This window comes from Centrocercus urophasianus, unplaced genomic scaffold (assembly GCF_019232065.1).
Source record: "Centrocercus urophasianus isolate 14NV4802_14NV808 unplaced genomic scaffold, USGS_Curo_1.0 seq_458, whole genome shotgun sequence".
NCBI lineage: Eukaryota > Metazoa > Chordata > Aves > Galliformes > Phasianidae > Centrocercus > Centrocercus urophasianus.
The window spans coordinates 1-15320 of NW_024885042.1; the positions used below are offsets into that span (position 1 = coordinate 1).

The 15320-nt window shown below is 34.7% G+C and overlaps 1 protein-coding gene across 1 annotated transcript in view; it reads right to left on the reverse strand.

Annotated features, from left to right (window-relative positions):
* Window positions 1-9: 9 nt before the first annotated feature.
* Window positions 10-15320, reverse strand: part of LOC122168757 (zinc finger RNA-binding protein-like) — a 37704-nt gene continuing 22393 nt past the window's right edge. Inside the window, 9 exon segments of the mRNA XM_042834313.1 lie at window positions 10-2280; window positions 2610-2707; window positions 2812-2923; window positions 6462-6557; window positions 7363-7460; window positions 12048-12189; window positions 12935-13085; window positions 13343-13548; window positions 14971-15133. Of these exon segments, the coding sequence (XP_042690247.1) occupies window positions 2101-2280; window positions 2610-2707; window positions 2812-2923; window positions 6462-6557; window positions 7363-7460; window positions 12048-12189; window positions 12935-13085; window positions 13343-13548; window positions 14971-15133 (1246 nt within the window). The 3' untranslated portion in view covers window positions 10-2100.

Below are 15320 nucleotides of genomic sequence, written 5' to 3' on the forward strand. Positions count from 1 at the left end.
GCCATAAACTGGAACATAGTAAGTTCTATAGAAAGTTCATAGGAACTACTTTACAGCGAGGGTGACAGAGCACTGGGTCGTGCATTTCAGCAACAATGCTGTCATAGCCACTGTGGAACAAGTGAGTCACCTCCACTGTTGCAGATTGTTCAAAGTGCAGCATGTAGGCTCTTGTTCATCGTTGGCAAAAATGCATAGCTAATAGCGGTGACTGTACTGAAAAACAGTGTTTTCTAGCTGAGAATTTGCTCTATTACACACTGTGCTCCTTGTATTATAGTTTCCATGGAAATAAAAAGGAGGCATTACTTTTAGAGCGACCTGTGTAGTTACTGGAATGTTAGTCTATGTTAAACTGTGTTTAATAATTTTGTAATGAAGTATAATAGACATTGAACAGAATAAGTGAAACTTCAGTTTCCAGTCTTTAATGAATTTTAGTAATTTAAAAAATTTTAGTTTTTATTGGTGTGTAACACTAGTGCTGTGACAACAAATCACACCTGTGTACTAGAGCATACATCAACATTATGATGTAACTTTACTTACACCACTGCTATGTTTAGCTTTTTGAAAGAGACATAAGCATACACTACGGTCACATCAAATAGTTTTGGTTTTTTTTCCTCCATTTAGTAATACTTTTAAAATTAGAATCATTGAAAAAAAAATTATACAAGAATAACTATAAGGAATAAACTCATAGGGACTGCTATGACAAACTTTTTTTTTTTTAAGGGCTGAGAGACATTAATATAATATTGACAAAGTTGATTGAAAAGAATGACTAACTTTTTCCAAATGGAAAATGCCCACTTCTGCTTATATGTTGTGAAAAGAAATTCAGTAAGTTACTTTTTGACCTTGCTATGTCACAAAGTCAATCAGACAAAAAACTACACATTTAACCTAAAATGATAGATTTATAAACAAAAATATTATGCAAAACTTTGATCAATTATGCAGCTGCTTTAAAACCGTTGCAAGACCATACTTAATATATTAGCTTTTATACTAATGCACAACAAACAGCAAACTTGATTAGAGTAACACAAATTTGTCTTAATTGCACCATTATATCACACTAAGACAACAAATGCCACAAGATTAGTAAAAATACATAGTTCTGATTCTCTCAAATGCCAGGATAATTATGTTGAAACTCCTTCATGTGAAAAAAAAAAAAAAAAAAAACAAAACAAAACAAAAAAACCCCACATACTCCTGCGGTTTCATATTACCAAAAAAAAAAAAAAAAAAAAAAAACAAAACCCAAAACCTTCTGTAACACATTATTTGGGAGAGGAATAGTTTATACTATCCGTAGCAGAAATGCTAAGTCATAGCCTGAAACAGTGATGGAGCACCTGGTGGGAAGGCAGGGCCCAAAGGAGCTCAGGTGCAAGTAATGGACTAGAATGGGTAGAGCCAGGATCCAACCTCTCCTAGACCTCATTTAAGGTTTGGCAGTGGAGGTAAAGGTATTTCTTTGGAGATCCCTGCCTATTTCAGGTCTTTTGAATGGGTGGGGGTTGTAGATGTGCTTGTTGCACTTCGGCTTATTCTCATTTGTTACAGCCTTGGACTCTGCTATTCCATTGTTATTGCTGTTTTCTATCATGTTATAGTATTACACTGTATAACACAAAGTAACTTATACAACTAGTGTCAAGGATAAGTGAAAAAAATCTTCTAAATATATGTATTTTGACATTTTAGCAACAGAAGCACATATGTTGTATTAAATACAGTCAAGGTAAGGTAATGTTCTTGTTAACAGAAACAAGAAAGAAAACGGAGAGTACTTATTATAATTAGTAGCCCTTTTAAAGAAAATGAAGTAAGGGGAAAAAGCCTCAAACTATTTTTTTTCCAATAACAGAGTTTCCATTTGTAGTTTTTCCATCCATAATTTTTTCTGATAAAGCACATCCATTAGAATGTTCAGAATCTCATAGAATGGCTAGGTTGTTCTTTTCTGAATCTAATTTTCAAGTTGGTTTTGGATGTTTTAAACTGACACTATTATGAATGGAGAAAAAGTAAGGCGACAAATGGACTTTCTATTATCTCCAAACTTAGCCCACATGACAAACTTTTTTAAAAGTTATCGTAATCTTTTTTGTCTTTTTTTCCCTCTGCTTCAAATCCATCAACCCCATCACTGTCCCTTCTCCTTTTACGATTGTTATGGGTGTTGAAGCGTTGATTTATCTGTGGTAATGGATCCATTCCTAAAACTTTGTGAATTTGACGGAACGCAAGGAGTCTCAGTGCAAACTACAAAAAGGGTAGAGAAGATATTTTGGTTAGGAATAAATGTCAGTTTTGAGTATTCTATCAAACAATGAAGAACTGGTGTAAGATGGTATTATTCTTAGCGCTTGCCATTTACCTCCTTCCTTCCCGTAACTGAGTCAACACAGTAATATGTGCGTGTTTCATTTCCTGCTTCTGTATGGATGAAGTCCAGCATCTCTACTTCAGCATAATGTGTTTTAGCTGTTGGACTTAGCACATGTTACTGTGTTGACTTTGTTGCAGGAAGGAAGGTAGGTATCAAGAGCTATCGGCACTATCAAATTTACTTTACACATACATTCCTTTACCTGTGCACTTGAAGTAATATCCTCTCGTTGCTGATCTGTCATTACAGCAAGTGCATCAAAAGGATCTTTTTCACAAGGGTCCAGAATGCCAGGACCACCTAGAATGGTTAGGATAATTAGTAGCACATCTTTACCTTATCTTGACCAAGATTTGAGATTTCATATTCAGCGTAAGTATACAGACTGATAAATTTCAACTTGCCTTTAAGGATGATTCCTGAAGATATACACTCAAAAACTCTTCTAAGTGCATCCCCAGGACTCTGTGGTCCAGTAGCGCTGCTGATTGCTTTTTCCACAAGCAACTCCATAGCCTGTAACAACAATAATAAAAACCAGTTAGAAGACCAATTAAAACAGGAAGAAAAGCTGCTCCTGTTGTTCAATGCAGAACTTTTGACATAGAAATTTTGAAGAACATTACACATCACAGAACAATTTCAGTTAAAATGGAAAAAAAAAACAAAAAAAACACCAACAAAACTCGTAGTTTTTAAAGGTAAATAAAAAGAAAGCCGGTGCAAGATTAACGCTGAGTACCAATACTGACATTCCTCTTCTCATCATAGGTTGTTCAAAAGCTTTTTTTTTAAATTTATACAGTAGTAGCCTACATATGCAGGTAGCCAACTTGTCCGAAAATTTGAGAATCCATGAAAAATGATGGGTTATCTGAATCTGGCAGTCATATGAATAAACAGTACACAGTATCTAATAAGGTAAACACAATATGGTGAATAATTTTTTTTTCTTTTTTTTGCTATATGAACACACTCAAATCATCAAAAGCATAATGATCTTTTGAAGTTTAATTTAAATGGTTACTAGTTCCTCAGTTTAACAAAACTGAAGTTCATAGTAAATTTTTTTCCTTGGATATAGGCTAATACTAATTCAGATGTTAAACAAGTATTTAAAAAAAAACAAACAAACAACTCTTCCTGATTAACGAAGTTTCAAAAATTAACACATCAAAAATGGTTAATGATAAACTATATTTTAAATACTGTTTTTTTTTCTCTGTGATAATCTCCATTGTTTGCTTTTATTAGACACTCTTCAAAAAAAAACTGTAGAAGTTATTTGTAATAGTAAAGAATAGCTTTTCTTAACTTTTTCAGCTTAAACAGATATTTCAATACCACTTCATTTTACACTTTTTCAAATGTTGCATTTTATTTTCACTTTCTAAGAATAAATGGCTACTCTGGTACATGCAAGTAACTATAGACAGTATTGATTACAATTCTTCATTAAAGGTGCTCCTTCTTATGTTTTTTAGCTCAATTTAACTGATAAATTTCAATTCCTGAGCATGGCATTAATGCAATCCCGCTATATCACTCTGGATCAAGCTTTTGAGTTCTATCAACAGTAATTTAGTTATTTTCAAGTATAAAGCAAAAAACAGCAGTAAAGAAATAAAGAAAGAGATCATGTTTTTGGATTTATTCAAGTCTAGCCCAGAATTTAATCTGAAGAGAATTAATTACATTGCCCTGGTGTTTGTGTGCATGAAACGCTAGATTTCAAGTCTGGAAAAATCAGTCTTGAATAATCATTCCTTCTAACTTGTAAGAAATTGACAAATTTCTTGAAATTTAGTTTTTATTTTTTAGGTATATGAGGAGGCTGTTTCTAATGTCTGTTTAGACTTCTTAAGATTTTATAACATTAGAAAAACTTAGGCATCTTTTGCAAAGCTCCTTCGCTCATTATGGGTTTCTAGCATACAGGTTGGGAAAAGTTCTGTATCCAGAAAAATATATTTCTTCAGTCTATGAATTTCTGCCCGTGACTAACATAAATTATACATTTTTTAAAATTGCTATTTTTCATTCTGTCATTTCTTTTCTTAGTAAGACTTTGCCAGTAGGCCAGAACAACTGACTACACAGACTTCAGCACTGATCCATGTAACTTGCAATGCATCCTGTGCCAGCAGCAAAGCATGGAGCACTCTTGGAGAGAACTGAGACACATCTAGGCTCGACGCACACCTCTGTTCCCTTCAGGATGTGCGTTAGAACAGACAATGTGACAAAGAGGAAACAACACTACTCGTTCTTTATCTATATGCCTGATGTGTGTTGCAATGACTGTAAGGATGCTTTTCTATAAGTATACCAGGGTTTATTCTTTGGCAATTGAGTATCATGGTAATAGTTAAGAGGACAGTTGCATACTTTTTTTTTTAGCTTCTATTAAGTTATATTTGTACAGTGTATATTTCAGAAATGTAACAAAGAAACTGGCAATATATATATATTTCTATAAATACTTAAAAAAAACCATAACTTTTGCTACATTTTCCCAGAAACAATTAATATTATCAGATTAAATAAACTTGTCTGCAAGCCTAATACAGCTGTAAAACATTTCTCGTTCAAATAATGCCAATCACTGAAACTGACTTGCCAATGCTAGCGTTCTTCCTGCCAAAATTGAAAAGTTGACATTGAGAAGCAGCACAGTGTAACAGGATTTGGTCTGTGAAACAAACTAGTTTATGTATATACTGTACACGCTTTTCAGAGATTTTATTTCAGACAAATTTGGTCAGGTCCACACATTGCAGAATAAATTACACTCCTGGAGAGCATCTTCTAAAATAGACAATAAAAAAAAATGCTGCAAGAAGACTCAGCTGCAAGAATTATGAGATGGTAAATGGGTTCAATATAGAGATCTGTTTCTAAGTGACACTGATTAAGATGATTATTTTGACACATCCACTGACTAATCATCGAATCCTTAGAGTTGGAAGAGGCCTCTGTGTCATGGTTCTATGTTTTTTTTTTTTATTTTTTGTTTTTGGGTTTCAGTATTCCACATCAAAACATCATGTAGTGTACGGGGCATTAAAGTGTCACTGCCCCAATTCCAGGTACCTATCCCTGTACATTACAGCAGTCACGGGATCTGGCCCTTCCGGGTGGGGGGGGCGCTCTCTTGCTGCCTTGCAGTGGGTGCTGGAGGGTGCTTTCCTAGCTGTTCCAAGCTTTTCAGGTTTGAATCGGTCCCGGGAACTCTCTCTCTCATCTTGTCTGATTTATTCATCTCAATTTCAATTAAATTGTATATATTGTGTTATCTTGTATTCCGATATTATAGTAAAATAAGTTTTCCTCCATAGATTGCTGCCGCTGCTCTTTTCCTCCCTTCCTTCCTTCCAATTTTTTGTGGGACTGGGGTGGGGTGAGGGCAGAGGCCTGTCGCCCCTGTCATGGACATAGATTGATCTGATCAACTCCGTGACACTCTGAAGGCCATCTAGTCTAGCTCCCCTGCAATGAACAGGGACATCCACAGCTAGATCAGATTGCCCAGGGCCTTATCCAGCCTCACCTTGAAAGTCTCCAGGGATGGGGCATCAACTACATCACTGCACAACCTGTGGTATTTCATCTTATAGAAGGGTCATATTAATGATTGCAGAATTACTGTGATTTGTTCTTTAAAGAAGCCTTTCTGTTATCACAGAAGTATCTGGGCACAGGAGACATCATTTTAAATCAGTTTCAGTAAAGTTCAACTTCTAACCACCAGAAAAAAAAAATAGATTTCTTTAAATACAGTTTAAGCAAAGAAACAAGCACCTAAAATCAGGATGTTACCCACAAAAAACAAACAACAACAACGACAACAAAAAAAGAAAATTCCTTTGGGAAAAAAAACTCAGAAAATTAAGTCTTTAGAGGGACTCTACATTCCCTCTAAATTAAAAACGAAAAAACAAGAAAACATACTACCTGTTGAAAAATCTACATTTAACTGCAGTAACACTTTCCAGTGCCCTACTTGTAGTACCATGTGCTTTTAAAAAGACTCATTCAAAATAATATTACTCACCCAGCTTGGAAAATCAGACCAAGTTGGAACACGCTGACAGAGGTCACGAAGAATACGTATGATAATCACACAGGACTGCAGACCATTAGCTCTAGCCTCAAGAGCAATACAAAATCAAATTAATCAAGCCCAGCACCTACAGCAATGAGGACTTGTTGAAAGACTAAAACACCACCGTGCAATGGAAGCTCACATGCAAGATTGAAACAAATCATTCTACAAGTTTATTCCATGAGCTGCCATTTACAGCAGTATTTTATGCAGGGTTAGTAATTTAAGGTGATAAAAGTCAAAGTGCCCAGGTTATACAAGAATAACATTTCTTGATCCCCTGTACGCTTTGACCTATGGTCACTTGTAACAATACATACAGTATATTTCAATATTAGAAATAAAAAGGATAAAGTAAAGGCCTCTAACAAGTAGGTATAGAGACTGAAAGGTCAAGGGAATCTGTTTGGTTTCTTTATTGTGCCTTTGCCAGAACACAAAGTCACTAAACCAGACAGCTGCTTTTCACCTTTCATTCCCTACACTTAGCGTACTTAAAGAAATAGGAAAAAAAGTCTTAAATCTAACACAAAGTTTTAAACGCATTCCATTATTTAAAGCAAAGTTACTCTGCAGCCTTATGGAAAATATAACAAATATACAATATATGATCACCCCAAGTGAGTCAAACTTTCAATCGTCAGAAAAAAGAAATCATGTCAAATATGTAATAACTGCATAAAGCAGTTCCTCCATCCTCAACCTTCTACATTTTAATTTAGGGACCAGAAGAATATGGAGTTAATTAGCATGAATAACTCTGAGCATTTTCACACAATTAAACACTTATATTGCAACTGAACTAATCTCTCATAAGGCTACAAGAAGAAAGTAAAATGATGTTCCGAACCTGGAACCACTTAGCGTGGCGTAGAGCAGCCAGAGCGTCAAGGCATTTTTGCCTGTCCAAGACGTCCGGTGGATCTTTCACCATACCCGAGGTTACATCTAAAATGAATTGAATTGGCAAAATGCAGTGAGGAATGGGTGTTTGACCAGGCAAGACACTTCCTTAAAGTAGCTTCCATGTCACACGTGCCATTTGAAGTTTAAACCCTTGAACAACAAATGTAAATGTTCCATGAAAGGTATTCAATTAGGATTAGGGCATCAACCCAGCATGAAAATGAAGAGCATAATATACTTAAGCTCTCAGGTTATTTTCAAATGCACTGCAGATTATGCAATGCCTAGTGCTTCTTTATTTAAGCTACCACTGGAAAAATACATATCCCCTAAAACTAAATACTGAAGGAAGGATGGTTGGACACAGTGCACTAGCACAGAGAACACAAGACAGAAGGAACACAAAAATCCACTTTACTCAAGTAGAAACATTCAAAATTAGTTTCTTGTGTATTTTAACTGTCACCTGTAATTTGGGACCTCGTCCTCAAAAGAAAAGTATAACAAATCTCAAAAGCACTAGTTGTTTAGTAACAATGTTATTTTTATTAATCTTATCCTTAGAATGTAATGATTTTGCTTTAAAAGCTGACTAAAGGAATCTGAAACATTCTTCAGTATTACAGAGTTCCACTACTTTCTAGTACCCTCTCTTACTCAGACAAATTCCTCAACTCATGATATGTGTGCTCCAATGTAACGGGATTCAAAGAAAGATCTGAAAAGGGACTACTTAAGATTCTTCATCGGGAAAAAGAAAAAAACTGTTTAAAAACAAAGCAAAATGTCTGAAAGATAAAGAAAATATAAAAGATCTCAAATTAAATATTCAGAAAATTATTTACTTAAGTTACCAAGCTGATCGCTTTGTTACCTAAATGGAAGAGATCACAAGGCCATTTTGGAAATGGTTTAACCAATTAAACAGGAACCACTGAACAATGTGAAATAGTATCTTCAGATTACGTAAAATTGTAAGTATATAATGTAGCTATCAGCCTCAGAAGTTCTTTCTTTTATTATTTATAAAAGTGGCTAAAGTGACTAGTAACAAAGAATACTGATAGCATAAATGGGAATATACCAGATAAGAAAAAACAAAAAGGTCTCTATGAATGCAATTCATTTCACAGGACTTGGCTATAAGAAACAATATAGTCTATTGCATTTTATATGATATTCTTATTGCTCTGCACAGAATTAAAAAGAGAAAGATTTCAAAATAAGAACCAAGTTGAGAAGAATACATCTTCTTGCACAAGGCATTTACAGAGCAAATGAAGACATTTAAAGTGGTATCATTTAAAACTAACAAGCCCAAACACACAAAACAAAACCTGTACAAGAGAGGTGCCAAGTAAGATAATTGATGAAATGAGTGCAACTTGGATATCAGAGACACTCGGATATTAGGTACACTCAGAAAAAACTCACAGAAGGAAAACAAGTGGCAAAGTAAGACTGAGAAATTTAAAGTAAAAATGTGGGTTTGTTGGGCCTATTAGTCTCATCAGTCAATTATTTACATTCTTCTAAAACTAATATGTGAATAGGTGACACTGCAAACTTTTAGCACAATAATTCACTACATAATTTGAAATTCCACTTACTTGACTTCTAGCTCTGAAAAATGACAATTTGGAAAATAATTTTACTAAAAACGATTACATTGAAAGTGCACAGAAGAAAATCTTGTTCAGTGCTGGAATTGTCAATCTAAAGTGTGCTACTAATATTAGAAATCAAATTAATACCTTTGAAAGTTAAAAAGACTGAAAGTCAGAAGTTGCTAAGGTACCTCTATTGCACTGAGAATATATTGATTGTAAAACAAAATAAGTAAACTCTTGTAATATTTAATCTGTGGATTTTTGCACCTGTTTCACATTTTAAGATTAACCCCTTAAAGACTATTTAAATAAATTCAGATTCCTATACTACCACCCTGTTAAGCTAACACACAAAATTGAATTAATTTACAAAACACAATCACAGATTCTCAACCTATGTAACATATTTATTACTAGTTTAAATATAAGGGGTTAATCTTCAGGTAGACATGCCGTGTCCACACTACTTCTTCATTAAAACTTCACAGGTATATAAATTTTGTTAAATTTTATTATGTGAAATACTTATTAGCCATTCAACCGTTTCAAAACTAGCGTGAACACTGCTTAATTCTAGGAAAGAGACAAAGACAAATAGAAAAGAAAACAAAACAAAAATCAAACACAAAGTAACAGTAAATGCTAGGACTATGCATCCAAACTCCCTCCTTTGTAAAGTATGGCAGGTGTGACACCGAGCTTTAGAAAACCTTGGTCAAAAATCCTTCCAATGTCTTGGCAGCAACCCCTGACAGGAATCAAGTCCCTCTGCTAGAAGGCTTTGGACCAGGACTGTTAGCTAAGGATAAAACAAAACAAAACAAACACAAGTGCATACATATATGTGTTTATAAAAATGTACGCTTTGCTTGCTGAAGGAAAGATTCCACAGAAGGTGTTAAAGAACTTCAAATATTTCAGATTTGTTAAACTGTCAAACACACAATACACAGTTGTTTTTTTAAGCCTTTTATCATGTAATGAGATTATTACCCATCACACGATTCTACTCCATGTGCAAGTCTCAGTCTCATCTTTACTCAAATTGGTTCTGCCAGTAAAGTCTTCCTTATCACCTGAACCAACTCCTCAAGCAAGCTAAAAAACTGAAAACTTTAAACCGTTATAAGACAAAGAGCATGAAAAGCCACAGTAAGAAAAAAAAAAGCACAAATAGACATTACTTTGTAGCAAATAAGCAACAGTCTTCATAAGGCCTTCTTTGCTGCAATGATTTGCAATACCGTCTTCTATTTTCTCTCATTTCAAGAGTGAACTTCACTGCACATTCATTTTATACTGCTCAGTGTCTTGCAGAGAAATCTAACTTGATTTTGCTTGCCTAGAGGTAGCACTGCATTCAACAGTGAATAAACTCAATGATCATTTTAACTTGTGTGGGTCAGACAAAAATACAGATTTGTTTCCTTTAGGAGGCATAAATTAAGGGATTGATTGTAGGCATTTGAAATTTAATTTTAGTCTGTATCATAAAATTTTAGGCCAGAAACAATTCAACTGAAATTGAGTATTGTGGTAGAATCAATACTGCACTTTTGTACAGTACATTAAAGAAATTAACATGGTGTTTAAGGTTAACTTCTAATGATTAATCTAATTTAATAATCAAAGGTCTTAAGGGAAAGTATTCTTTATGAATGTAAGCAATATGCAAAGTCTGATTCAGCACAGACAAACCAAGAGTCATGTTACGCTTAAGACTGCCAAAAAACTAGTATTGGTTGGGTGTGACAGTACATGTACAAAAAGTTTATAGTTAGGTATGATATGCAGATTAAAAATCATGTACAAAGCACTCAAAGACTCTTCAGAAGTCATCCAAATTACAGAACACATCTTGAAAATTTTATTTCTGATTATGCAGGATGACTTTGTTAACACAGTTTGCTTATGATGCACTAGTCACAGGTAGAGAACATTCACTAATGCAGTATAAAAACCTGAAATATTTTAGAGGACATGTAAAGATGAGATGAAATTAAAAAAAAAAAAAGTGGTTTATACAAATACATTTATACACAAGCACATGTATACATAAATACATACAATTTTTGCAATCTGCATGAGAGGCATTAATATAACCTCAAATTCCCTATTTGTAGGTTCATGGTCAAACACTAGAACCCTGTTTGCCACAATGTCTTTCAACTATGAAAATACAGGATTAAGAGGAAACAAATGTTATTTTAACTGACCCATAAACAAAAAGAACCAATGTACTGCAGACATTAATCATGCTTGTTGGCTTAAAAGATTTTGGAGCTTTAGAAGTGTTAAATAATAGACCCTAAAGCAACACTGCTGGCACCAGAGAAAATGCAGACTTCAGAAACATAAACTGATTTACAAGCTACAACTTCTGTTTCAGTTCAATTACAAATCTGTTTCTTATTGTACTAGTCAGCTTGCCAGTTGGATTGATTGTAAAACCAGGAGTCTAAATATACTCACAAAAAGCACTCCAGACTAAAAAGCAACCTCAGAGAGCTGGAAAAAATATTTTAAACTTAGAAGCACTATTACCATCAGAAGTATTAAACAAGTGCATTTTAAGTGCCACTGATCATTGGAATGCATAAGTGATGATAATACTGATCCATTTTAAATCCAAAACCACGTGATTTGGTTTTCTAAAAGGATAAAATCTTTTTCTTAGGGCAAGACTGCCCTAGAAAGCCTATAGACACTTCTGACAAAAAAGTTAGTTGTCCATGTAATTTTATGAGAGGAAAAATTAGTCAAGTTTGTACCTTTTCCAGAAAGCTGAGGTTGGACATAAAGTTAGATTATTTTTTTTTTTTAATAAATAAATGCATAATATCAGCATTTATTTTAACCAATTGTTGTTTACCAAGACTGGTTGCTGAAAAACAAGGTTTCAATCAGTATAATTTGTGCCAGCATGTTACCTTCCAGGACCTTAATGCCATCTCAAGCAGAATAGATGAACATATAAAAATACGTAAGAAAGAAGTAACATCTTTAACAACATTCCAACCTGCATCCCTCATGTTCTCCTCTCGAATGACTGGAGATGTCAGTGTGATAGTAACTTGCATTTTGGGTTCCACACATGAATTTAAAATTATTGCTGCTTCTGGGACTGCACACTTGATATCATATTTCTCAGGACTTATTACCTAAATATTGGGAAACAGATTTCTATTAGCACATGACCAAGAATAGTATGGAGAAGAAAATGGACATCAACATAGTCTTTTAAAAAGAAAGACAGAAATGCAGTAATAATTACAGAAGCAGATACTTATATATTCAAAGAAGCCACATTATATGTAATATTTATATATATACAAATATAAACATACAGGTATATAGAGATATATGGACTCACATACTGTTACCAAAACATTAATGAAAATACACAGCAGTCATCAAGCATGCAAAAGAAGAACTATCCATAAAGGAAATTAATATGCAAAGTAAATTACATAACACAAAAGGTGGAAGTAAAAGGCATATATACTGGAAACAGAGTGAAATTAATGGATAACATTGACCTTCAGGCAGTAAGCTTCCTATAACATTGCAGTAACTGGGCAATAGAAAGTCTTCCTCTGATCATTTTTATTTGCCCATTAAATAAAATTATTAAATGATGATTTATATTACAGCACTAGCATAAACACCTAGACACTTGTAAATGCACAATATACAGAAAGTAAAACATGCAGCATGGTCATGCAGCAATGGAATTTAGAGGAAAACACTCAAAATTAAAAGAAACTAAACCTGAGCTATGAAATGAAGCAGTCAGGCCTGCAGACATGTGACTTGAGGATAAATTTATTTTTTTTTAATAAATTGCATCTTTACAAAAAATAAAAAAAATCAAAAATCAAATAATAAAATCTAAACACTACTTACTGCGAGTTGTTTGGGAAGACTTTCAGCAATATGGCTGAGTAAAGCCTTTGAAGGCTTCTCAGCACATAACAGAACAAGATTGACGTTTTTGTCTCCACGGAGCAACAAACCTTTAGCCAAAACGCCTACCCGTAAAACTCCTTTCAAAGCTCTGTGAAGTAAATTATAGTTAGAAGTTGCATTTAAAATAATATGAAAACCTTAAAATTAATCCTGAAGATAGAAAAATGAAATAAAATTGGAATATCCCATCTACTCTTGAAGCCACAATCCTCATCAAAATTTGCTGTATCTAAACCAAAATAGAAAAGGACCCCTGGAAGTCACTGAGAAAGTACAAAAAAGAAACAACAAAAACATGAAATGACTTTTGGAAACAAAAGATTAATTTCTTAAAAATAAAAATACCTGTCTTTACTGCTGTCTTTTTTATCATCTCCCTCTTTGCTCTTGTTCTTTTCATGTTCAGTCATGTTGTCAGAAACAAGTTTCAAAGCACGCTCAGTAATAGAAACAATTTTTTGGACTGCCTGCAGTTCCTCCTCTGTTGGATATATTGTTGCATGTTTGGTCATCACATAGCGGTCATCAGAGGAGTCAGGGCGGCGTAGAAGCTAAATGGAGGAACAAGTATATTTTTGAAATGTGGGTACACTTCTAAGTTCACAGAATATTCAAACCTCAAATCACTTAAATGTAACAAAACATGAACTGAGAAGTCCTTAACAATTTACACTGCTCACAAACAATCATGTCTGAAGAAATATGAACTGCATCAAAATAAAACCAATTATGAAAGCTACAGATCCAAAGTACTCCTCACATAAATATCTAATGTCTTTTTATCAATCAGGGAATACTTGCATACTTATTCACTGCTGCAAAATAAAGTATCTATAGTTGCTTTCATAGAAAGAAGAATTCAAATACGAAGGGACCTCTGAAGGTCTATAGACCAACTTCCTGTGCAAACCAAGATCAAAGTGAGCTGTCTCACCACTGTGAAAAGCCCAGCCTGTGTCTTTATAAGGCACAGGCATTAGAAGGCTATGAGTACCTAGTGAAGATCTCTCTTCTCCAGGTGTCTCTCCACACAGCACACGTGCTGCAGCCCCTATCCAGTCTGCTGACCTGACACTGAAACTGCTATGATTTATCAGTCTTTCTTGTGCTAGAAAGAGACAAATTAAATGCAGTATTACAGTTTGGGTCTAATGGAAGCTGATCACTTTCCATCATCTACTGATTATGCTCCTGTTAATTTGGATCAGGATGCTGTTGGAGTTTCTTGCTGTCAGGGCACACTTGGCTCATGTTCAGCTTGCTCTCAGCCAAGATCCCCAGGTCCCTTCCAGTAGGACTGCTACCTAGCCTGTCACTCCCCAGCCTGCATCAGTGCTATTTGTCTTTGAGAATTATATTGTGTCAGCCCATTCCTCTGGCATGCCTCTGGCATCTGGATGGCAGCTCTGCCCTCAAAGGCACAGACTCTTCTCTCACCCCAAACTGATTAAGTTTCATGTCAGCTGTGAACCTGACAAACATGCACTTCATCACTTTCGGATGATTGATAAGGTATTAACAAGACAAATCCCAAGATAAACCCATGTAGTACTCCACTTGTTACCATTCTCAAGGTAGTGTAGGTCCCACCACTAACCATTATCCTCTGAGACTGATAATCTGACCATTTTTTACCCATTTATTTGTCTACAATTATAGAATCACAGAATAGTTTGGGTTGGAAGGAACTTTTAACCATCAAGAAGGTAACACTGTATAATGCAATTAAATAGAAAATTATACACAAATCCATAAAGATTTGTATTTCAGAATAATCAGTCTTTGAGGCACCCTTTTGTCATATAAGTTGACTTATTTTGGAAGACAGTTTCATTAGCATATAACTTTTTATTCACTATCCAAATATTGTATTCAGAAACACTGGAGACAGTGCAGCACTAAATGATTCATAGTCCCTAACTGTGCCTCCTGGTAAGTAAAATTTCATTTTTTTTCCTCCTCAAGAAACTCACAGCTGGTCCTTGGGGCTGAGGAGGCATTCCTGGTCTAACTCCCAGCAGGCCGAGAGGTCCTGGAGGACCATGAGGATATCCTCCATCTGGTATTCTGCGACGATCATCCCAGTGATGCTGCTCTTCCTCCATTCTCCTCCAGTACATATCTTCTTCATATCGTCTGAAGTGCATCAAAGTATTTTCTTTACATAGTTGTTAGTACTTTCAAGCATTCTAAATGAATTCTTAGATGACTTCACTAGTTTCTCTCTAGTAGTCATGTGCAACTACTAGGGAACTCCAGAAAATAAGTAAAAATGAAGCTGTTTATAGCAAAATAATTCTAGTAAGTCTACATTCCTCAGAGG